The 25,465-nt window shown below is 39.1% G+C and overlaps 1 protein-coding gene across 1 annotated transcript in view; it reads right to left on the reverse strand.

The window, feature by feature from the left end:
• Nucleotides 1-25,465, reverse strand: part of ABCA4 (ATP binding cassette subfamily A member 4) — a 62,932-nt gene that overhangs the window by 718 nt on the left and 36,749 nt on the right. The window contains exons 20-48 of the mRNA XM_033067582.1: nucleotides 24,233-24,364; nucleotides 23,433-23,572; nucleotides 22,398-22,535; nucleotides 21,952-22,139; nucleotides 20,899-20,989; nucleotides 20,099-20,304; nucleotides 19,614-19,662; nucleotides 18,859-19,100; nucleotides 18,328-18,452; nucleotides 17,596-17,694; nucleotides 16,394-16,583; nucleotides 14,083-14,177; nucleotides 13,141-13,173; nucleotides 11,881-11,986; nucleotides 11,689-11,763; nucleotides 11,043-11,212; nucleotides 9,949-10,126; nucleotides 8,440-8,555; nucleotides 7,622-7,769; nucleotides 6,237-6,360; nucleotides 5,395-5,524; nucleotides 4,403-4,523; nucleotides 4,177-4,239; nucleotides 3,959-4,065; nucleotides 2,893-3,034; nucleotides 2,209-2,343; nucleotides 1,007-1,110; nucleotides 824-916; nucleotides 244-493 (exon numbers count right to left, since the gene is read on the reverse strand). Coding sequence (XP_032923473.1) covers nucleotides 244-493; nucleotides 824-916; nucleotides 1,007-1,110; nucleotides 2,209-2,343; nucleotides 2,893-3,034; nucleotides 3,959-4,065; nucleotides 4,177-4,239; nucleotides 4,403-4,523; nucleotides 5,395-5,524; nucleotides 6,237-6,360; nucleotides 7,622-7,769; nucleotides 8,440-8,555; nucleotides 9,949-10,126; nucleotides 11,043-11,212; nucleotides 11,689-11,763; nucleotides 11,881-11,986; nucleotides 13,141-13,173; nucleotides 14,083-14,177; nucleotides 16,394-16,583; nucleotides 17,596-17,694; nucleotides 18,328-18,452; nucleotides 18,859-19,100; nucleotides 19,614-19,662; nucleotides 20,099-20,304; nucleotides 20,899-20,989; nucleotides 21,952-22,139; nucleotides 22,398-22,535; nucleotides 23,433-23,572; nucleotides 24,233-24,364 — 3,790 coding nt within the window. The remainder of the gene's footprint in view (nucleotides 1-243; nucleotides 494-823; nucleotides 917-1,006; nucleotides 1,111-2,208; nucleotides 2,344-2,892; nucleotides 3,035-3,958; nucleotides 4,066-4,176; nucleotides 4,240-4,402; nucleotides 4,524-5,394; nucleotides 5,525-6,236; nucleotides 6,361-7,621; nucleotides 7,770-8,439; nucleotides 8,556-9,948; nucleotides 10,127-11,042; nucleotides 11,213-11,688; nucleotides 11,764-11,880; nucleotides 11,987-13,140; nucleotides 13,174-14,082; nucleotides 14,178-16,393; nucleotides 16,584-17,595; nucleotides 17,695-18,327; nucleotides 18,453-18,858; nucleotides 19,101-19,613; nucleotides 19,663-20,098; nucleotides 20,305-20,898; nucleotides 20,990-21,951; nucleotides 22,140-22,397; nucleotides 22,536-23,432; nucleotides 23,573-24,232; nucleotides 24,365-25,465) is intronic.

The raw sequence follows: 25,465 nt of genomic DNA on the forward strand, positions 1-25,465 counted from the left end.
GTTGTGTGAATTCTGTCATCTGGGAAACTCTGTCTTACCACCTTTCACATGGCACCTATTTACACAGGGAGTAAGTTACTTATTTATTCATATTGATGCACACTCCTTGAGGAATCTTACCTGAGAAAGAGGTGTGAGAAAATTCTCTAAACAATTTGGTCCTTCAGTTTGTATACATCCCCATTATGTTGCCTAATTCTCACCAGACAAGCTTTCTCATGGGATGTTTTACTTTTTACTCACCTGATCTAATGTTGTTTGAGACACAGAATATTCTTCAATATGCAAATTTTCCTTATTGGAGATTATTAATCGAAAAATCTTAGCCAGAGAGGAAGAGCAAATCTGATACTGCAGCATGTTGTAGTGTTTCTCTCTCTGTAAACTCCCTGGGAAGTTGATGCGTATGAATTTCTCAGCAGGAGCAGGATCTGGAGGCAGCCCAGACTTTGGAGCTTTGATTTTCAGAGTGACAATGTAACCATCTCCAAACCTGGGAAGGACATGTGGATTTAGGAATTGGGTGAAGAGGTTGTTTCATCATTCAGGAAGGAAATTAGTTTTCTGCAGCTGTGAAAACAATAACAATATCTGAAAGATATTGCATAAGATCCAGCTTTTTAGGAAGCCCTGTATTTGCCCTGCCGAAGTGGTATGCAGCATAACAGAGTTGAAATGAGATCTGGTCAGATTGTTTAATATACAACACAGCTGCACCCAGAAATAAGTCTGGTTAAACACTGAATTGCTTGTGTTAAGAATAGTACATGTCACATGCACTACACTTTCCCATTAAAAAGCACCATAAAAACATTCTACTTACTTGTATTTTAGCTCCTGAATTGTGCCTAGGCATTTGAAGGTACCTTGTACCATGATGGCTAAACGAGTACAGAGGGCTTCACATTCTTCCATACTTTTAAAACAGAGAACAACAGATATTTGAGATAAAAGCCAACAGATGTACTTCAGCTGCTTTTGGATTCTGAATTCAAACTGTTTTTACCTGTGTGAGGTTAGAACCACTGCTCGCCCATCCCTGAGCACGCCAACAATGGAGTCCCACAGGAGGCGCCGGGACTGAGGGTCCATCCCAGTAGTAGGTTCATCCTGTAATGGAAATGTTAAGGCAATTAGAGTCACATAAAACAGAGAACACCTGTTCAGAATCAGGTCGTTTTCTGGACCATAGCATATAATTGCTTCTCTGCAGTAATCTGTGCTTTGACAAAGCACATAGACATTGAGAAGCATAGGAGTGAGTGGACTTCTGGGCACAAAGCAGTAAGGAAACAAGTACACAGACTGCAGGAAAGAATACAGTGCTGTCTGTGTAGGACAGTTACAGGGAAAGGAGTGCCTTTTCTGGGCAACCATGAGCTCTCAATCTGATTTACACCACCTTAGGATTTGATCCTACATAAATCAGCCAACCCAGTAAACAACAAAAAATGTAAACAAAATTACGATAGAAAAATTTTCATTTAACTTCTTGTTCAAAGAAATTATGAGAAAACGTATCGACTGTTTACTACAGGCAGAATACATATAAAGGCATTTGAAATGGTACAAGGAACCAGGCTACTAAAATGTATTAAAACACTTCTTCATAGACTTTACAAAGTAAAATGTGATTGTCTAAAAGTCATAGACATAAAAATTAGGTTGGTAGAATATAGTCTAAACAAAGAATTTCTGTAGTAATTTCATATAGAATTTCCCTTTAAATATGCAATTATCTGATCACTTATTTTATTTGACAAGAACTGCATTTCAGCATTTGTATAGTTCAGTATAAATTTGTCAAATTTATTCCAAAGATATTAAAGGCTGCAAAAGGGTAGGTATCTTCCTCTGTTCTGCTGGATAAAGCAGTCAGGTGTATATGTTGGAAGATCATCCTTTACATCAGCAGCTGTACTCTGATAAGAAAAGGCAGAGTGAAACTAAACAACAGTTTAAATTCAGATTTTTCTGCATTAGATTTTATCTCAACACATTATTTTTTGAAGCTCTTTCTTTTGTTATCACTTGGGGTCCATTGGAAACATAGCATCCCAGACTACACCTGAGATTAACTCAAAATGACACTGAAATAGCTGTAAATTGAGGGCAGAAAGGGGATGGCAAGGCCTTTGTAGCTCTTTAGCATGTAGTGTTATGAGATGTTACATTGAAGTACCCAGGGCTGTCTTTCCATGCACTTACTAGCAAGACGAGTGGTGGGCAGCCTATCAGGGCAATGGCAGTGGAGAGCTTGCGCTTGTTGCCACCACTGTAGGTCCCTGCCAGGTGGTCTGCACACATAGGAAGTCCCAGCTTCTGGATGCCCCATTCAGCAACCTGTGAGAAAGACCATCTGTTTCACACAGCAGCTAATGAAGAACAGATAGGATTGCTGATACATCTCCCTTCTGGTAGAAATATGGCAGTCCCCTGGGTTTTAGCACTTTCATTTTAGAACTGGGCCAGGGAATTACAAAATATTTTTGATAATGATGAGGGAAAGACATAAAGCAGACTCAGCTGTAGACTTCTATCTGTGCAAGAATTTAAATTATTTTCTTCTGGAATCTTCATGTTTTCTTCCCTTTATATACACAACTTTAAAGGCAAGAATAAAACAGCAATCAGTGCTAGTCTGAGCCACAGGAATTGCATCTTTAGCTTTCCGCTGTTGGTGCCACAGATTTGGAAGTACCATTAATGCCTGGGAACCTGCATTCGAAAGTGTGGTCTTGTTACCGAACTGTCCAAATGACAGGAACCACTCCCAGGACTTCAATACACAGAATAACAAGTCCACTTTGGAAATTCTGGCCCTTGGCATGTCAAAAGCATTGTCAATCATCACAAATATCACTGTAACTATCAAAAGCAAGACTACTTTACCCTCTTGATTTCTTCTGCTGGAACCCCCCGCAAGCGTGCATACAAATAGAGGTGTTCCCGTCCTGTGAGCAGGTCATCAATGGCATCAAACTGAGGGCAGTATCCCATGTTTTGATGGACATTAGAAATGTGGGTCAATATACTGGAGAAACAAAGAAAAGAGTTGTAGTTCTGTAATACTAGCTCTAAGACAGAGACGAACAGTTTGAATAACATCCTTATTTTCTGGGGCAACTCTTGTAAGAGGAGAATTAATTCTTCCTGATAAAACATGAAAATATCTGTCGGTATATAACAGCAAGGAGTATATTGTTGTCTTAAGTCAGCTCAGTCCTGATTAAGAGTGTAAGCCCATTTCCCCTCACCCATTTTCGTGTTAAAGTATAGACCAACTTAAGTTCTTTAAACAACCACTCGGGTTTATTATTTTTTGATAACAATCTTTATATCTAGAAGAAAAGAAGCAGTTATTTCAGCTCAGAATATGGTCACTAGCGACAGACAGGCAGGACACAAGGCTAGCACTTCAACAGTAGTGGGAAAAGTACAAAATCACAGAATGGGTGTGGTTGGAAGGAAGCTCTGGAGGTTATCTTGTCCAATGACCCTGCTCAGGCAGAGTCACCTAGAACAGGGTGCCCAGGACCATGCCTGGCAAAAAGAGAGTTATTGTTCAGATCACATCAATGGACAAAGAATCAAATCCTGACTACGCCTAAAACAAGCCAAGGCACACAACCTGAAAGTAAACCAACACAAGTGAAAACCAGATCACGCTGTAAGAACTTATGACATTATGCCGGCACTGTGCAAACAAAGATGCTAGAAATAGCCAAAGTCCCAAAGCTCAGATCAAAGTACCCTGTTGGATGGGTTATCTTGTGTTTGGGAGCTCTTGCCACTAGGTATGATTGCCACAGATTTTACAAGTGTTAGAGGTATCAAATGCAATTGCATGTTAGCTGTGTTCTTGGTGCCATAGAGCTGTGGGATCACTGACACTGTGATCTGGACAGTTCTGTGCTGGTAAATGGACTGTCACAGGGGATTTTTTTAAGGTACTTACCTATTGCCAGCCACTACAGCATCTCCAGATGTCACATCGGTATCTCCGGTCAGCATTTTGAATGTTGTTGTTTTGCCAGCACCATTCACTCCCAAAAGGCCAAAGCACTAAATTGCAAAATTTATCATATTCTTTAGTATTTCCAACTTGCAAATCAGCAGGGGCATAAAATCTGAACTGATCTTTGGAATGTAATCCAGTGTTATTGAACAACCTACCTCTCCGGGACGGATGCCAACACAGAGTCTGTCCACTGCAGGCTTATGTCGACCTGCATAAATCTATATTGACAGGGGGAGGAAAAAAAGGGAAAGCTTCTATTTCACGATATCTACAAAAATGAAAATCATCTCAACTCCTAGTTTAGTTTAATGCTATTGGGATGAGGCAACTTTAGAACTAAGACAGGAGTAAATATTTTTTTCATTCTTCTCAAAAGATTACCTTTGTCAGTTCTTGCAATTGTAAGATATCTGTTTTGTTTCCTCCCTCCATAATTCTTTTTCTTTCTTCTGCAACATCCTCATCTTCATTAATAATTGGTGACATGGCAGTCTGAGCAAACCTGGAAAAACCCAAGATACTTAGTTGCCCTGAGTTCAGTTAGAATAACAGTGTGAAACAGTGGCTAATCTGCTGCCAAAAATGTGACTGGTGGAAGCAGTGGGGTTGAAACTTCACAATGTGACATTGGCTGGAGTATTCCTGCTGTTGGGAGAAGCCCTGACCTTTAAAGTTAATCTCTAGATACTAAAGGGGAGGAAATGGCTTGCCCAAAAGAACATGCCTTGTCAGTCACTGATATGACAATAACCTGTCCCCTAGCCACAGCTTTCACTATTTGGCTACTCTTAATACCTAGTAATGGTCCTTAGAAGTTTTGAGTAGATCTTTCTGCATGCCAGTATTTTTATAATTGCACCAATTAGTACTCTTGTTGTCAATCTTGAACAGGAATGAATGACCCCCTCACAGCTGGTAGGTAGCTGTTTTCATGAAGGGACAGGCAGATTTGTCAAGCAGAGAGGGGAAGTCCACATAGTGTCCCGGATACAGCTGTCCCGTGCCACAGACTAAAACTGCTGTCTTGGGATGTCAGGCTAGTGCCTCATAGTACTAACTAGTACTGAGGACCTTCCAGGTAACTTTATAATCTCACTATTACAATGTCTTAAATGAAAAAAATTACATTAAAATCTTAATTCAAGGAAATTGATTTATTTAATATAACATTCTTAAATCCTCTTAGGATAATGCAGATTTTTAAATGCTTTCTTGAATCAGAGTATCAATAAGATCAGGTAACTAAATGGGAAACAAAAAAGCTACAAATTTAGAGAAAAATTAAGAACAAAAAGAAGAAAAGAGGGACATAGAGAATAACAAAGATAGTAGTTCTTTTAATAAAGGAACATAAATAGAACTTTTAGACATACCATCTTGTGGAGAACAAACGGTGCTGCATAAAGAGATTCAGAGAGAAGAACACAATTCCTTGAAGAGCCATGGCAACCAGGTTCTTTCCAACAAAGTCCCACTGAAAGGGATCAGAAATATGCTCCTCACCTTTGGAGAAAGAGCACCAGAATGGAAGGTGAAGTACTGCTGAAAAACTCCTCTACTCCTCAGAACAAAAAGCATAATCATAATGAATTACTGTACTTTATTTGGTCATGATCAGGCAATGGCTTTAATTTTCCAGTTTTATAAAAATTCTTAACAAAATGCCTTCCCAGTTCAGCTGCTGCATAGAAGTAAAATAATCTCTCTCAATATGCACTAATTTGGATATCATTACATGAAACTTGCATGGATTATGTGAAATTACATACATTTTCTGAATAAAAACAGATGATTTCTGCTGCATGACTATTCTTTTAATAAACTACCTCATATAAAAGACAACCCTATCTCAAGAGAATGCATTTGAAGAACAACAGTCACTTTAAACATTAACTGAGATATTAAAATGAAATAAAAGAATAAATCCTCCTGTAATGATTTAAGGTCTTCCAAACAGAGGATAAAAAGACACCGTGTGACACTAAACAAATGAGTTGATTTCCAATGCAGAATACTGGTTGGGCTGTAGAGTTCTGGCAGCACAATCAGAAGCTGTGGTTCCTTCAGAGAGGGTGAACTTTCAAATTCCTCATCCATCTGATGATGGAAGAGGTGAGAATTTCACCTACATTTCTGAATTAATCCTTCCAAACATCTCATCCAAGGTTAGGACACGTGACACTGCCATAATTTGTTTCTTATTGGCTTTACTTACCAAACCTTGCATATACTTCAGTCACAGCTTGGTTCATGGCCAAGTCGATGAGTCCACGGCCCAAACAAAAATGTGGGAGGACAAGCAGTACATTTTTCAATGTTTTATTAAACTTCAGCAAAGACTGTAAGAAATAGAAACAACATATGGTGTTTAAACCAGACCTGTTTGAGAAAACATAGCAACATAAGTGAAAAGTCCTTTGTCATGTCAGAGAAACTGGATGTTGTTTTCTTAAATCAGAGAAAACATAGTATTTATCAAGTTACACTCAATGCAACATAAAACACAAACAGCAGAATTGTGGCATACACTGCATCAGACAGGGTGCTTGTGATAAACTGACAATGGGGAAAAATTTGGTTTTGTAATGAAGTATTTCCCTATGTAGCAGAGGTAATGTAATTCTGGTGGTAACATGTAAAGTTGCTATGGGCTCTTTTGTATTTGCATTGAAAACAGGGTTGATAATACAGTAGGGATGTTTTAGCTATTTCTGAGCAGTGCTTTCAGAGACAAGGCCTTTTCTGTGCCTTACCTTACCCCCTAGCAGTGAGCTGGGAGGGAACACAGCTGGGACAGCTGGCCCCAATTGATCCAAGGGATATCCCAGACTACATACAGTCATGCTCAGCACATAAAGTTGGGAGAAGCAGCAGCTAGAGGGGAATGTGCAGAGTTACAGCATTTGTCTTCCCAAGTCACCATTATGTGTGACGAAGCCCTGCTTCCCTGGAGATGGCTGAACAACTGTGGGAGGTGGTAAATGAATGCCTTGTGTTGCTTTGCTTGTGTGCACAGTTTGTGCTTTACCTATTAAACTAAGAGTTTTCTCACTTTTAGTTTTCTGAGGGATTGCACCCTGTGGAAGAGTGACTTGTGCTGCAGCACACTGGGGAGGACTATTGCCTGTGGGATAGACTCACACTGCAGCAGTTTGCAAAGAACTGTGGCTCGTGAGATGGACTCATGTTGGAGAAGTTAATGGAGAACTGTCTCCTGTGGAAGGAGGGGAAGGACTTCTCTCCCTAAGCAATGGGAGAAACAACAGGTGATGAACGGACCATAAACCCCATTCTCTGCCTCCCTGTGCCACTAGGGGAGGAGACAGAGTTGGGAAGGAGGGAAGGCTGGGGAGAAGGTGTTTTTTTCCAGATCTTGTTTTCTTTCTCATTATCCCAATTTTAAAAATAATAAATTCAGTTAATATCACTAATATTTGCTTTTGATAGTATATGGTGAGTGATCTCTCCCAGTCCTAGCTCAGCTCATAAAAATTTCATTCTATTTCTCTTCCCTGCCCAGCTGTGGAGAGGAATGGGATAGAGGCTTTGGTAGGTGCCTGGCACCCAGCCAGCATCAACCCACTACAAAGCATTACTTACCGGGTTATTTTCAAATAATTCCAGGATGAATGTAATGGCACTGCTGTTGATTCCCACAAAGAGATTAATACAAGACAATGCAACATAAGCAGTGCTGGGGATACTGAAGAAAGAAGAAGCAGGGTACATCATGGGAATTACTGCCCATCTGTATGCAAGAAATAGAAAATACTATGATAATGTCTCAGTATTCATTCTCATGTTGGCCTAAAGAAAACACAAAGTTGAGGTTTCTTCCCACCCCAAGTGTAGCAATATGGTGTAATCAGCCAGTAACCCACCACAGTATTTTCTCCCTGGTTACTACATAAGATTTTTTTATGCTTAGTAGTTTTTTTTCTATTAAAATGCAGAGCAATAGACACTGCTAAAATTGAGAAAACGTAATGCTAGCAAGGTTGCTATCACCCAGGTATCTTTGCAGATTTCAGTTAATTGTACACCAAGAAGGAGAAACAAAGAAATGTTGAATGCTGAAAGATACTTCAGTATTGACCGTGAATGTGGTAAATGAACCACCACTAAATTCCTACACAACATAAGGAGAAAGCAGCCAACTGAGCAAATACATTTTCCTGTACAGGTCACATTTAATGCTTGAAAATGCAAGGCAGGCAATGATGAAAGAATTTATTCTGCAGCATGTAGCCAGAAAGAATACATAAATATCCCACAGAATAATCTAGTTTTAATCTGGTTTGGACCCACCCAGTTCTATTCTTCAAAGCTGGGTATCCCTAAGTACCGAGCTCAGTAACATGAAATCATTTCCATATGAAATACAGGGCCCACCTGCAGAAATAACCTTGAACACTCACCCATACAGGAGCAGCAAGGCAATGAGCACAGGGAGATTAGTTGGAGAGGCGTATGCTTTCTTGTTGAATCCAGCAAATATAGCCACAACCATCCCAGCACTCAGTGCATAATTCACCTGCCACAGCACAGGGGGAAGAACAATGTGTAAGACCTGAGAAGGGCTGCAAACATATCCAGATCCTACACATCATTCCAAAAGGATTTTACATTGATGAATATCAGATTTTGAGTTAGAGTAGCCACATCAAATCTTTTGGATCAACAGATCCCTGGTAATGTTCAGTGTTTTTTGAAGATACCTTTTATCAGACTATTCATCAAAAATATGACATATATTGTTGTTTCTTAGATTATGATTTGTGAATTCATTATTTCATAGTCCTACTTCCAGGCTTCCCACAAAAAGCAGCCATGGGTATGCAAGGCATGTGCAATTTCCGGAGATGCAAACAAAGGCAGTATAGGACGGAAGAGCTAGTCACTTGAGCCACATTCCTGGGAAGAGGCTGAAGTGAGAATGTTTGGCCACTGCTCAGTTTCTCTGTTCAGTATTAGTAGTGCTACTCTATTGCAATGCATGGAATTTCCCATGAAGAATGGAAGGCAGCATTTCATGGAACTGCTAACGCCACTTAATGCCTTTGCATCATGCTGTCAAGGGCAATGGCCAAGCAGAATTCCTGTCAAGCAAGCTGCTGTGAACAGCAGGGAACAAGAACTCTGGCACCTGCTTTTTTCCCCTCATTTACTAAAATAATGCTTTGCTTTATCTTCTCCTGAGAGAATACCTTCCAAATCCTGAAGAGTTTTGGGCTTTTCAAATATTGATTTTTCTTTTATTTTTTTTCAATTCTATGTACCATGCTTTTCTTATTGCATAATTCCTTGGCCACTTTCTTGGTTGCAAAGTCATGACCAGAGAACCAGCCCTTGTGCTTCAGCCAGCCAAAGAATTTTCTCTTTTATGACAAAGTGGCTGGAAGGAAGCTGAGCCCTGGCTAAGCAAGTCTGCACCTGTGGTATAAATCTTCTTGGAATCACACAGTGACCATGATACAGGGACCTAAATGAATGTGTCATTTTAGACACCCTAGAATATTTGGCAGGCCTGTAGATACTGTTCCAGCAGGCTGTGAATCTTCTCCACTTAGGTTTCTTGAATATCTTTAAATATGTTTTGGGTCTTCTAGAGGACAGGAGTGACTAGCACCCGGCAATGAGGCTTTTCCCTGCTGTAATAAGTAGCTGTACTTCATTACATATTTAGTTGTAAGAGCTAGAAATCCTAAGACTATAAAAAATACAGCTTCATTAGCTGATTGAGTTGTGCACCTGAATTAATTTCTACATCTGTAATTAGTTCAGAGGCCAGATCTTTAGCATGATCTCTGAGAAACACTTAGGAGAAATGAATGCTTTGCAACGCTTAGAAACACCTTCACTTGATTCACTGATTCATGCACACCCAGGATAATCAGAGGCAGTCAATCACACCAGCAGTTACTTACTATGTCCCACATGAAGTTAGTTAGCCAATAGGTAACAGGGCTCACACCACTGACAAACTGGAGATGTTTGGCTTTTGTTACACGTTCTTGGATCAGGTATAAAACAAAACTGGCTGGTATAAAGGACATGGCAAAAATCACACAGATGGCAACAACAGCATCCACTGAAGTGGTCAGTCTACAACAGAGCACAAGAAGGGACTGTGAGCAAGGGAATGGATGCAATGCAGCACTGTATTAACACATGGGGACTCTCAAGGGTGCTTTAAGATCTAGAAGTAGCAAGCCTGTTTTTAAGTAGAAGACTTCTCCAGTTTTAAAATGTTCTGGTGTATTTTTCTAAGTTGTTTTGAGGACTGTAACTAACAAATATGGCACCATTCCCTGATCTTTTACTTGTTTTATATATCTCAGTTTTACAGCCTTTCCTGTGTGGGACATCTCAAACTAGACATTTAGGAACAATAGCCAAAGTGCTCTGGAAGCAGGGAAAAGAGAAACTTAAAAAGGCAAGCTGGAAACAGTGAGATTTTGCCTCTGTGCTATAATGCAAAGTTTTCAGTTTCATTGAATTATGAACTTATTAGAAGAGTGGAAAATGTTGTATTTTTAGGGATGTCTTTTCCAAGAAATTATGACTTTCAGATTCAGGAATACACCAATCCTACTCCATGCCATTGAAAAATCCATCTGTGTTCTGTCCTTGGCACCAAGAGAGCAGGTTGTCAACTACTTGACCTGTAGTCAGTCAAGGACAAGTTCTCATTCCATTTTTTATTATGTGTTTTATTTCAGAAGTAAATGTATTGAATTTGGAGCATGAACAAAAATTTCAGATTCTTCATGCTTGGGAATTAACAGACACATGCAATCATGTATATCCAATGATCATAGTTCCTATGTGGGATGGGAATGAACTCTCATGGGAATGCAACAAGATATAAATAGATTGTTGGTTGGGCTAAAACTTCAGAGAAGCTCCTCTACATTCTGTCAATTGAACTCTTTCTCCTCAGAGTGTGAGCATGCTGCAAGTTGCAAGTTGCCAGGGGAGGGAAGGATAAAAGCCAGAAGCAGAGGACAAGCAGACTTACACAGTGACTTCAGAGAGCTGCTCCTTGGTGAGGTTCAGAGGATGGTTTATAGCAGTGATCCCATGTTCCTCAGGGTCTTGGCCAGTCCTCAGATTAGCTCTGAGGATTGCATTATTGGCTACATTGAGGAAACTAACCATAGCATGCCAGCCTTTATTGTTAAACCACACCTAAAAGAGTCAGAAATCACAGGTTATCAGTGACTGTCTTCACTGAGATACAGGAGAAAATCTGGTTGCCTTTTATCTACCTTGGTGGGCACTGTCCACAAAGGTGAATCCAGCAGCAGGAATTCATAATTCCTAGGCACAGTCGTGCAGGAGGAGCTCACATACTATGCTTTTAAAAGCACTGGACAACTACTGTCAGAGGATTTTATAGAAGCACATTTTAAGATTTAGTGTACTAATTAAAGTATGTAGGACGTCAACTAGTACTAAGAACTAATGATTTTTAAAAATCTCACATGTGAAATACCATGAATAAGGATTACCTACAGTATGGGATAAAGTGTTAATACCAAGTTACTTCTGAAATATAGCATTTCAACTCTTCTTGCATCCGGGACTACCACCAGCAATATTCTCAGAATTTGAAGTCTATATCAAGAAAGACTGTGAGTTAACAGACTAATTCCAGTAAATACCTTAATATTATCTTCAGTTTCCATGTATTTAAGGAAATTAGGAATTTCTTTAGCAGCAGCCAGTGAAGTTTGTCCCTAAAACAAAAACAAAAAAGCTAAAGATCAGCAGTCTAGGTGAAATATAATGCTGCAGTAACCATGCTTTAATAAGGGGTCAAAAACCAAACAAATAAAATTAAAAATCTTGCTTACTCCTGTCACATTCATCATGCGGCCAAGATCACTTAAAAAATCAACAATTTGATCTCCAGAAACATGAAGGACTGGAAGCCTTCCTCCTATCGAAATTCCTCCATATCTAGTAAAGAGAAAAATATCATCAATAACTCACACCACACACCTATAACTGTACATTAATGGAAATACTAAGAATCCACTTAATGCAAGTTTAATTTCTATACATCAACTTTTTACTGTACAACAATTTCTTCTTTTTTTTCTAACAAGTTGTACTAGGTCTTTTTAGGGCTTACAAATAAGAGAAGCTCTATCAGTTTCTGAGAGATTTATGCCAGGATTCTGAGAAAATTATTTAGAGAGAAGATTTGGAGAAAACTGTGATTTCTACAGAACAAAATTTAAAAATCAAGGTAATTACCATATAATGGTTTAAACAGCATAAGAGGACTAAGGACAGCACAGACCTCAGTAAAACTTTCAGATGCTCCCAGAGGAGCAGGTATTCACCAATGTCAGTACCAACCAGCACTCCATAATGATAAATGCTATTGCATAAGATGAACAGAAGTCTAATCCCATAGAAAGCAATGCTTGCACATGAACAAGCAGACATTCTGTGAAGAAGGGCAGTCATCCAGTTGCTATATTTGAAGTGAACTCCTACTGCTGGTTAGAAACGAAATGAGAATGTGCTACAGGCTAACCAGTCATCTTTCTAAGCTTTTAGTACCTGCAGTGTAGACATCACAGACATTACCTGCTGTCTCTACCTAAAGGAGAGAGTTAGTGCAATCTGGTTAATAACTACTGCACAAGTACAGAGCAGGCATGAGGAATTGTGGTTGTTCTGTATTTGATAGGCTAGTGTCTGGGTTTCATCCCACTCAGGTCCTTTTTTTAGAAGGTTTATATTTTTTCTGTGGCACTGAAAGAGCTGTGTCACAGCATTATTACAAGTATACTGCACTATTGCATGAACCTTTTCACCATGCAGTTCCCATTGGCTTGACTCCTGTAGGTAATAAAGCTCTGATAGTCCCATCGTGAGCCTCTTGCCTTCATCTCCTGCAGGGAGTTCAAAGGAATATAAGCCCTTGTCTTTATAGGACCCTTCTGATCCCCAGCCTATTTCCCACTGAAGCTGTCTCTTTGTTCTACACTGTCTGCCACAATTCCCCTTGTCCATTTGCATAAACACTGTGATGATCCCTGGTTAAACAGAAATACATTGTTCCTTTATTTACTACCTTAATCTGTGAACTGGTTTCTTACCTCTGCTCATTGACCCAGTATTTACTCTTCAAGCTGAAACAGACAAAGAGAGTCCCCTCTCAATGCACAGAACCAAAGTCAGCGAAAAGTCAGGCTTAAGTAAAAATTAAAGTTGAATTCTTATACTTTGCAGATCTCCAGTCTCCTGGTTATTACTTTGAGTTGTGGAGTTGGCAAGACTTCTGGCATTCCTTGCAGTGTGTTTTTGGCTTTTTGTTTTCTGTCATGATTCATCTCCAATTCATACAGAGACAAGCAAGACTCCTAAAGTGTCACATACTGGGCTATTCTAATCCATAATTAATTGATTTTAAAAGATGCATCTAAAGCAATTATGACACATGCTAAGGGGAATCAGTCAAAGGCAGCTATCACATAGCTAATATAAAGGGAATTTCAAGAACTCTGCTGGGAACGGAATAAGTGGCAAGGCCTGAATCAGAAATAACAGGCAGTGGACACTGCACAGTGAATCACCACACTCAGCACACAGGCCAGCTGAGGAACTATCAGCAGGATGGGTGTATCTGTGTAACACTGTCCTTTGGCTGCTCTTTAGCACTTCTGGGAAGCAAGTGATGATTAACTCAGGCAGATGGTCAGGTTAGTGTGGGCACAGTTCTTCGGGAGACAAAGTAGTACCTCTGCAGGGCAGATCACCAATGCTGTGCAGAGGCACCATTTTTGTCACCATTAACACTGCATTCCATCAGCACTGACACTTAGCTCTGCCTATAAAGGAGTACCTGATGATACAAATAGTTATAATTGAAAATATTTAACTCCCCTAAAATCAGCCTCTTCTAGTCTTATATCAGATATATGGACATGGTGCTCAAGTCTACAGAATTCTGTGGCAACTGAGATGTCATTATTAAATAAGAATTTCACCACCATGTACAAAATACCACATATGAAAAAGAAATAGAGATTCATCCCTACCTTCCTTTTATCAAAGTGGGATATGTTTTCACCAGAAAATCTGAAATATTTCTGTGGGTCAGATCTTGAAGAATTTCTGTGCTGCGTTGCACTCTCTGGCAAGAAACAAATACCTAATCAATCACAATAAAGTTTAGAGTGCCTTAAGCTATTAAGCGTTAGTCAGGAAAAGGGAAAAAGTAGTTTTGGTTCAGAGAAAATGCTCAGGTTCACAGTAACACTGAAAGAGACTGGGTCAGTTACTCGAGGGTAATTTCTAACCTAAACATCCTTACTTTACCAAGACTTCAGAAGAAATCAATAATTTTGTGATGCATGACACAAAACAGTTGCATGTCACTCTGAAACAGGTCTTTGCAATGAAGGTCAGGGTTGCTCAAGGCTTTTTCTTCAATTTGAAAGTAGGAAACTTTTCAAACAAACTGAGGCCCCAGTTAAAAAAACCAAACAAATGAACAAATAATTGAAAAGGTAGTTTCCTATGATTTAGCAACTTTAGATAAAAACTAGTAGAAAAAATTAACCTTCACCTTGAATGAAAATTACTTCTTCTTCTTCTTTTTTTTAATATGAAAATGATGCTCCATCACAACTTTGAGTCTTACAAATACAGGATTGCTGTGAACTGCATGCCCTGACACTCCTCAGTTTATCCCAAGATAGAACATACTTTAAGAGGTTCCTAGGCAGCTTCAGATGCCAAAGCCTGCAACCTGAAATCACCTGATAATAACCTAGAAAGTAAGTCTAATGAGCTTTCCAGAAGTTACTGCCTTTGTCCACAGACAGTATGACACTGAAGAGACATTAGAGACATATAGCTGATTCTGGACAGGAAGTCTGGTAACATCCCCATAGTGCCTTCATTAATTGAGTTGTCTTAAACATAATTCTATTGACAATTATTTACACACTCTAGCTTTCCTGAAGACTCAAGCAAACTGTTTCTTTCTGACAAGTATTACCAAGTTATAATATCCTGCAAAATTATCAGGATAATAATATTATAATAAACATAATTATTTTGTTTAGAGGACTACAATCCCCAAAAATAAATTTAAAAAATTGCATCTTACTTGGAATTGAAGTTTTAGACTAAAGGTCTCTGAAATACATTAGCATGCAGTTAGCAAAATTCAACTTTGTCTGTTGGACAGGGATTACTAAGAAATCAGAAATAACTTGGGATGCTGTAAGGTATATAACCTCTATCAATTTTTTTTTCTTCATGAACAGGAATTCTAGAGATATTTAAAACAACATTGTTTTGTGAACAGTGATAGGGGAATCAAAGCAAGCTGAATCAGTTAAGAGATTGCGTCATGGAAAGTGGTATAGCCACATCCCTGAAGTGTTCAAAAATGTTGAGATGTGGCACATGGGAATGGAGATCAGTGGTGAAGATGCTAATGCTGGGTTAACAGCTGGATTCGATCCTAGGGGTATTTTTTAACATAATGATTCTATGATTCTATGGTCATTTTGCTAGTGTGTTCAGCCTGGCAAACAGGAATCTTAAAGCTGAACAGTGTGCAAGGTGAGACATTAAATTAGAAAGCTACTACTCTGAGAGTGGCTGCAATTCCATTTAACTTCTTAGAAAAATATTTATTAAATGCAAACACTGATGAGCTGTAATTTTCCTTTGCCCTTCAAAAGAGCAAGCACATTTTAGACAGGGCACTACTAAGATCATTCTTTGATAAGAGAGGAGGGAATGTAGTTCTGTTTTTCTCCATACACCATCAGAGGTTATTAAATTACTCATCTTCATGCACATGGATACAAATATTCATTTTGCTAGCTTAAAACATTTCTGATAGAAATCCATCTGAAAGACATTAAAAAATAATAATTTGGGGTTCACAGAATATTGATTTTCCCATTTTAATGAGATGACCACACTCAAAAGTTTTAAAAATTATGACTTTTTTCTTTCTTTTCTTTTGTCTTTCTCCCTCCTGCCCTTTCCTTCTTTAAAGAAAGGCAAACATCTAAATAGAATTGTTCTTTGGAGACAAGGATTTTTTTTTTTAATAATGGGAAAAATTGCTCAAATTTTTGTGATTTTCTTCCACATGAAAAGTTTGCAATTTGGATGAAAACAGTAATTAAAATTTATTTAAATGTGTAAACTTTTCCAATACCTCTGAAATTGAATTCCAGATTCCAGCAAGTCTTGCTCTCTTGAAATAGAATGTACTCAACTCCTTCCATGTGTATTAGCATGGCAAGGTACTTAGACACTGATCCCTTTTCCAGCACTTGTCATGAAACTTTTCTATAAAGATTTATGGCACAAGGACACAACCTGTGGTGGTGGGAGGCCTCCTGCACCTGCAGGGCATTCTGGCAGCATGGTGAGCTTCTTGTGAGTGCTGCACTTGCAGGAAGGTGATGGATTCTCAGGGCTCCACTGTTGGCTCAGCAGGAGGCTGCTTAGGTTAGGATGAATAGCAGGTGTGCTCCAGGCAGTTGGCATGTTATTGCATGGGTAGTTCCTGTGGAGAGGAACAGAGCTTTAAGCTGTGCAGAGATAATGGTCCACAAGAACTCCCTAATCCACAAAATCACAATGCTCTAAGCAGATGTTCCCCCCTCAGCCCTCATCCTGTGAGTTTTGAATAAGAACAACATTTTAGAGTATTTGGTGCACATGAATAATCTCCCCCTGTATCTCTGTTCACTGCCTTCAGCTTGCAGAAAGGACACTGAAGGAACAAGGGGATTGTGTTTGATCCCTTAGTACTGGAAATCCGCAGTGGACATATCTTTGTGAAGAAACTATCATTTTCCTTTCTCATGCAGCGTATTTTCATTTTTTTTTCTAAATTTCCACTTTGTTTCTGCTATATCAGGTAGAGGAGAGGAATGGAAGAAGAGAAGACAGCCAGGAGGATCAAATTGCTGGGTATCATGGCTGGGAAAGAGTCAGAAGAAAGGGAACAAATGTCAAAGCACAGCAAGCCACTGACAAATGGCTCCAAAGCAGGACTCACAGGCAGAGTAAGCAGGTAGGACAACAAAAGCTGGAGCTCTGCTAATGTTACCCTCACTTCAGAATGAGAACACTTTCAAATCATGGACACTGTCCTATTGCTACTTCACAATCTGAGTGATTGCTGAAGTTATTGCTTTCAAATACATCAATGGGAACTGGAGGAACCTGAAGGGACTCAGACTTGGAAAGCGCCAGGGAAGCTGAGAAGAATTGGGCCTGAGGTCACTGACGTATTGACATAAATTTCAAGGTTGTTTCACTCTCAATACCCAGCTATATGAGCTGGTTTCCAGTCAGTCACACTGAGCACTGTGAATCATTCTTAACCCAGTAGCAATGTTATCTTGCTGTTTGTTTGGTACTTTTGACCCAATATTACATATAGCCAACAACACATCTGATGCATTTGCTCTTGTGAAGAGTTGAGCCAGTTCATTCTTGTTTCACTACTCAAGTTCCACTAGAAGTATCCTACTAGGATCTCATTCAGGAGAAATTAGTTAGCAACTTACAAAAGAGGCTGATTCTTCATACAGCGAATTCCAAATCCTGGTTTATTCAAGAAAGCATGAGTAAGAGAGACCATCTGCTCATTGCCAGGACGTTCATTGCTAAGGGAATAAGACAGGACTTTATGAAATATTTTTTCAAACTATTGTACTATAATACACAAAGCAACTAGAGAAGGAAAACCATATGGCACTACCAACTGCCTCCCTTCAAATGCTGATAATTCAATTGTTTTATTTATTAATGTAAAAACCCAGAATGTTCCAAGATGGTTGAAAGGCTACAGTTCTTTTCTCCTAATACTAAAGCTGACTTCTGACAAAGTCCAATGGCAGCATTCTCCAAAAAAGGTCTGAATCCTCATTGCTATTCTCTCAGCACCGTCACAGTCAGTAATCAGAAGATGAAAAACATATTCTGCATTTTCATTTGCGGAGGCCTGTATCTCCTGTTAGATAGGATATGTTACTTTATAAGTGTTGAGGTCCTGAAATCAGGTAGGAAGCGGAGAACACTGAAATTAGAAAGATATTTGAAAGGCTATTTGTTAGATGTACTAGCAGTGATATTCTCCAGGTGCACCAACTTAAAGCTATTTTAAACATGCTGATTCCAGTGAAGTGAATCTTTTTTTTACATCACACAGAGTGAGAAAAAAGCAGTGAGACAGGGTCCCATGATGTTAAACTCCAAGGAGAAAAAGGTGTGACAAATGTACTTTAAGTGATTCTTACCTGAAGAAAGTAAACTGTTGTCCATAGATCCAGGGGTGTAATGTTAAGGCGGGATATTCTCCAAATGGAGGAATAATGACTGTAAGTACTAGAGAAAGCAATACAAAGCTAGCAGGGAGAACAACCTGCAGGGAACATGAAAACTTCACATTAGATTATTGTATAAACATGTGGAGTGACACTGTACACACCTGAATATATGTAAACAGGAGCACTCAGATCCAATCTGGTTTAACTCCTGAACATCAACAATTTAATTTCCAGTGCTTTTGCTTAAAATTTTGGTTGCCATAGAACTGCATTACATTAAAAATAAAACACTGGGCTAGTAGTAATAGAATCATGAACTTGGTGCAGTTGGTAGACTCCAGGCAGAAAGAAATAAAAGAAGAAGCAAAAGAGTTGGAATCATAATTGCACTATCACACATTTGCAACACTTCTATTGCTTTTCATAGTGCAATCATTGCTGGAAAGACAGTGTTGGGAATGTTGTGGGAAAGAATCTAAAACAGTACAAGTCAGGCAATACCTGTGCTAGGAAGTCCTTGTGGCTGCGGGAGGCGCGGTGGAAGCGTTTGATGAGCAGTGCTTTGATCTGCTGATGTACAAGCTGAAAGCCTTTATACTGTCGGGACCCTTTGCCTTCATTTTGATCTCCTGCTCTGCCTACTGGCATTCGAGACATGTCATTGGCTTTCAGGGCGGTTTGTTCAGCTGGTTTGTTCTCAGTAGGAGTTTTGCCAAGAGCAGAACCATTTTCTTGAGTATCTCCTTGGTTAAGATGAGAAACATCAGAGAAGACACTTTATTTTCCATACATGAAGTAGCACAGACATTTTAATGAGATCCAGATTTTACCAACCCTACATATCATAGCTCCAGATTGCTTTAATTACAACTGTTGCACTGTGGTTGTATTCAGTGACATCACATAGGTTAACTCTTACTCAGCAGGATGAACAGTTCAATCATCTATGTAGTTTATGAACTAATAGTAAATTACTTTTTATACATCCACTCAAACCATTGACATCTGGGTGTTTGACACTTCACTTTTATTTGCATAGTTAAGAACCTCATCCAATCTAAATACAAGTCTTTCTGCTGACTTAAACTTTTTTTCAGGTATCATGTCAGGCCCTAAAAGCAGATATTTGCTGACCAAATTTATATTGTCAAGAACACATAAAAGACTGAAAGTTCTGAAACTCCTCTTTATAGAGTGTTCAGAATAAAAAGCACTCCCAAGAAAACTTAATCAAATATGGATTTGTGGATCTATACCTGTTTTTTGCATTTCAGGGTCAGCTTCTGCTGTGACCTTCAGGAAAACCTGCCACAGAGAAATACATTCTCTGGTTAGGAAAAGAATAGTTACAATAACTTGACCTTTAGAACACCATATATCATCCTTCAATATAAAAGAAGAAAATTTTGATAACTTTTCAGTACTCCATATTATTATCAATAATCAGAGGTCTCTTATGAAATATCTCAGAAAATAAATTAATGAGCAAACATACAAAAAAAAAATAAAAAGGATGCATTTCAGGCTAATGGGTCAGGCTCACAAGGCTATAATGAATTAAGGGTTGGATACTCTCTCTAAGCTTTTCACAAAGATTTTCTGAGTGTGCCACAGCTTATGGGACTGGATTTTGAAGGACATTTTAGGAATTAGGAATTAAATGTTTAAGAACAGGAATAGTCTCAGTAAACATTTTGGGTGCTTATGGTGAGGTGTGCAGGTATTTTAATCTGTCTGTTACCTCTTCAAGTGGTGTGTCTGAAACTCCAAAACTGCTGAGTCCCAGGTCATCCAAAGTTTCCTCCAGTTCTCTGAAGAGGCTGGCATAAGATCGTTGTTTAAAGTTTTTATTGGGCAAAAGATAAATCAGTTCCTGACCAATGCTTTCAATTAATTTTGCTTCTGGGATATGATGGTGGATTACTTCTGCTAGCTCATTTAGATCTCCTGTGAAACGTTAAAACAGTGTTCAGAGAATGAATATTTAACCATATTAAGCATGATTTCAAAAGCTGTTGTTTGCACTAAAAGGGTACTGTTCTATTACATAACTCACAGATACCTCAGTTAATCCTGCACTAGACTGGGTTATGTTACTAATTATGCTTCAGAACTAGGTACCAGGAAACTATTTCAGGTTTGTTAATAAAGCACAACCAGATCTTCAGGAATATCTGCTTTAATTATTTTCTTATGCAGAAAAGCCAAAACAACTTTTTTTTTTTCCCTGAGAAAGTCTATTTCCTTGCTCTAGATATGCTTTAGTTTTCATGAAAAAATTATACAAAACTCAATACCATACTTGTAAAGAACACAAACTTGCAGTTCATCAGCTGTACCAGAAACCACATATACACAAAAAAGGGTCAATGGTAAGCAGAACCACAAAGAGCTCTTACTAAATTCACTCATGTTATAATACATTACAAATGTTAGACACAAGGACCAAAGTGGGCTTCAGCAGCATTGATCTGTAGGACATGATTACAGCATAACAGGAGTGTGCTATGTGCTGGAATGCTGAACCATGCTGCTTCTTACCATCCAGTTCCAGCTCTGGAGCTCCGTCTTCACCCCTGTGCACACAGCTGGAGCAGGAGCAGGAACACTGAGATCCACAGCTACAAAATGACTAGCATGGACAAGCAAGAGATACGAAGATTAAAGTGCTTCAGACACACAAAAACAGAATGCTGTCAATATTTGAACAGCTTGAGTCAATGAAAGATATGTCATATCCAGAGCATCTTGAATGTACTATACTGAAAATCATCTGAAGACTGGATTAAGCAATACAGAAAAGATAAATCCATCTGCACAAATCAGTTTTAAATTGCATACAAAATACCTGGGGAAAGGCAATCAGCAGGGGCCATGAATGTACAGATTGTGCTGCTACTAGGACTGGAAGCACTATTTCAACAGAAAGAACCCAGAATCCTACTTTTCAAGCTGTGAGAGCTTGGTTTAGCTATGGATAAATGTAGACTTTTCTGGTGTCTGAGCTACTTACCAGACTACCTAATGTTTAAAATCAGTGTACTGCAAAAGCAAGAATCAGAAAGAACTGTATATGGACAAAGACAACTCAAGAACTGGGGTTGTTCAACCTGGAGAAGGGAAGGCTCCAGGGAGACAAACCTTAGAGACCCTCCAGCACCTAAAGAGGGCTACAAATTGACTGGATAGGGACTTTTTACAAGGGGGAGTGGCTTTAAACTGAAAAGGGGTAGATTTAGATTAGATGTTAGGAAGAAATTCTATGCTGTGAGGGTGGTGAGGCACTGGAGCAGGTTGCCCAGAGACGCTGTGGATGCCTCATGCCTGGCAGTGTTCAAGGCCAGGCTGGATGGGGTTTGAGCAACCTACTTTGGTGGAGGTGTCCCTGTTCACAGCATGGGAGTTGGAACTATATGATCCTTAAGGTCCTTTCCAACCCAAACCATGCCAATATGATATTCATAATTATGCAATCATATTATATATTAACTGCAGTTTCGTACATAGTATCAAGCAGCACTTAAGTGCTTTTTACCTTGGTGTGGTGCAAGCATTACACAGATTACACGTGCAGGGAGGGAGATCCATACTTACTGTAGCCCTTCCCATTTTTGTGGTTCTCATTTTGCGAACAAGGGTGAGATAAAAGCCAGAGCCAAAACAGTTCTTTAGGAATACAGGAGAGCCTGAGCAGAAGAGTTTCCCTTGGGATATGATGGCTACTCTGTCTCCAAGGATGTCTGCCTCATCCATATGATGGGTTGACAGAATAATAGTTCTGCCTGGAAGGAACAAGGAGAAATCTTCAAGGCATGGACTCTCTCAGGAACTCAAACTGTGTTTAGCTTTTTGGCAATTATTTCTCTGCACCAAAGACAGCCCCAGGTTTGCCAGAACCATAGGTATCTGTTCAAAGAATCTTGTTTGCTTGTGTTCATATCCCACTACTCATGACAGTTTACACAGCATTCACATATTGCACGACAAGTTTTAAAAATCCCACCAAAAAATCAAGCAGTTTCTACTCTCAAATCTCTCACCTGGGCGATATTTCAGCAGAAGATCCCAGATAGATCGCCTGGAATACGGATCAACTCCAGAAGTGGGCTCATCCAAGACTACCACTTTTGCCTCACCCACAAAAGCAATGGCAACAGACAGTTTCCTTTGCATTCCACCTACCAGAGGACAAACAGAGCCAGGAGCTTAAGGTGAGTTATACAAGTTGTAGGGATGTAATTAACATTGCTTCGTGGTGTGGGGACAAACTGCTACAAATAAAACGAAACCCATCCTCAGACACCTATCTACAAAGAAAAATTAATAGTAATTTTTCTTCTGAAATTCAAAACAGGTTGTTCAAACTTTATTTTTTTTTAAATACATATTTTCCATCTACACATTGCATTTTCTGCTTCTTGCCAGAAGCAAAAGCAGGAAGATATGAGGTTTTTGTTCTTTCATGAAACTAACCAACTTTTATAGTTGCAATCAGGACAAAGCAGTATAAGAACACATGGCTGTTTATTCAAATCAGCCTTTGAATCTGAGAGTTATTCAAACACACTATGTGCATTTGTATCTTTAGAATGGAAGAAACTACTCCTACAAAATATAACAGTACTATGGAGCATTGATCCATACAGGGGGGCAGAATGATAGTATAGTGTTTCATTTCTTATATTAACCAACTTTATATATATATTTAAAACTTATAGCTTCAAGTATATTTGAATTTATTGTATATTTATAAGACATAGAAGCTTTAGAGACAGGTTGTGCCAGCTTTACTACTTGCACAGTCCCATTTACTTGTTGAAAAGAAAGCATCCCCCCAGCACACATTGGTGTGTCAGAATATGGCCTCAAATATGCAACTCAACCAATAATTGCCCAAAGGCCAGGTAGGATGGGGCTGTGAGCAACCTAGTCTAGCAGAAGGTGTTCCTGCCCATGACAGGGGGATGGAACTAGATTGTCTTTAACATCCCTCCCAACCCAAACCATTCCATGATTCTATGACAGACAAAGAAAAGGCAGCAGGACGAAACATCTTAGAAAATTCCTGTGGGCACCTGACAAATTCTGAGCTTCTTCATTTCTTTTATGGGTGAGGCCCATGTCTTCCAGCATGGTTTCCAGCTCTTGCTCAGCTTCTTCCCTGGATCTTCCTTTCAGTTGAGAATAAAACAAAATGTGCTCTGCTACAGTAAGGCTGTGACATCAGACAGAAAGGCAAGAAGGCACATTAAATGATTAAGCTGATTTTATTCCCAAGCAGCAATAAATTCACTCTAGCTTTATCTTGCTAAAGGAAGAGAGGTTTCATTATCCTAAAAGATTTTCTCTGGGATCAACACACTTCACTTGGAGGTCACAGTCTCTTTCTTTGCCTTTTCTAAGCAGAACCTGCTACCAAAGGAACAGGTATAACAGGCATCAAACCATCCATTTACGAGAAAAAAATGGAAGAGAGTCTGCTGTTGAGATGAACACTAATTGAAGTGAAGCTGGAAATCACCAAAGAAGGCAGTAAGTGGATGAGTGGTAGTAAGAAATGGGCATAAGAATATCCTGCTACTGCACTGTCAACTCAAATTTTTTTGCTTTAGAGGTCTTAAAATATAGTGCATGTATAACTCCTGCAGACCTACACTACAAAACACCAGGAACACTGTTATTTTCCCAAGAAACTTTGTTCCCAGTGAAATGATGCAGGAGATTTCTCCTGCAGGATGTGATGTTAAGAGATGGAGAAGTTCCTCTGAAATACATCTGCTCCCAGCACAGTAAGAGAAACAACACAGGCTTTGGGGATTCTCACACCTGCAGACTGGGATGTTTCTTCTTGAAGCCAGCATGGAGTGTTACTTACTGATTGAATAAGATGTTGTGCTGAGGACACATCCCTAATCTGTGCCGAATGGAGTCCATGTGAGTCTGGATGTCCAGGCCACCAACCAGCACAGTTCCAGACGTGGGTGGGAACAGGCCTGTCAGTATCGACCTGGGAAAACAAAATGAGGAAATTCCCCCTCTCCTGTCTCTTTGTGCTAGATAAGGAAGCTACATTACATGATTCCACTAGATGGAGCATGATGACTTCTTACTACAGGCCTTGAAAGAGCTCCAGTGAAAAACATGCATGCAAGTACTCTTGATCTGCTATAGAGCATCTGATGGATCTGCTAACATCATTTTTGATGCAACTGGCTCTGGCTTCCATTAAGAAACTGTTTTAGTTGAGCATGTTATATCGCCCCTACATATAAATGGGTCTAAAATGAAGCTCGGCCGGAGGAAAAATAATAATGGTTTGACGTCTCTGGCCATGCTGACTCATGCCCTAAATCTTTATTTTCTGTAAACTAGAAGACCAAATGTTAGGTTGCAAATGGGTGGCATCTCTTAATATATTTGGATGATTTTCAGTTTAAAAAAGTTCAAAGCAATAGAAAATTTTGTTTTTATCAGAAGAATAAACCTCCTCAAATTTACAAAACATTTCAGCAGATTAGGATCTTTTTATTTAGGGTTGAACATATTCCTTGTGAAAGAATTTTAAAAATTAAAAGGCAATTTAAAATGCTTTTGAAATAAAAGTGTTTTAATCTAAAAACCCTAAAGTTTTCTGCTGAGAAAAGTCAATGAAACACATTCAATTCTTTCAACATTTGGTGAAATTGTCACAGATTTATAAAAGGTTTTGTTCCCCATCTTTCACTAAAAAAGCTTCTGTATAAAGAAAATTAAACATCCTTAAAGTCCACATTCCTGCAATGCTGGGTTTCTAGGACGAGAGGAACATTTTAATCTGGACATGGATGCTGTATATGTGTAGCCATTTTATTTAAAAAGGGTCTGTATTTTATACTCCTTTGCACACAGACCAACAGATGTGACTGACCTAGAGCCAGTTAAAGAAAGCAAGAACATGTGGAATGTAGTGGCTCTTTCAAGCAGAAGATCACTCTCTTTCTTCACCTATGGTAGTTTAGCCACAGGAAATGAATTCTGTGGGAGAGAATTGCTTCCTTCTCTCTGGACTTTCACTTGCTTGTGTCATGCATTACTTCCAGGCCTTTAGCTGATCCAGAATATTATTTAA

The sequence above is a fragment of the Catharus ustulatus genome, chromosome 9 (genome assembly GCF_009819885.2).
Source record: "Catharus ustulatus isolate bCatUst1 chromosome 9, bCatUst1.pri.v2, whole genome shotgun sequence".
In the NCBI taxonomy this organism is placed as follows: Eukaryota; Metazoa; Chordata; class Aves; order Passeriformes; family Turdidae; genus Catharus; species Catharus ustulatus.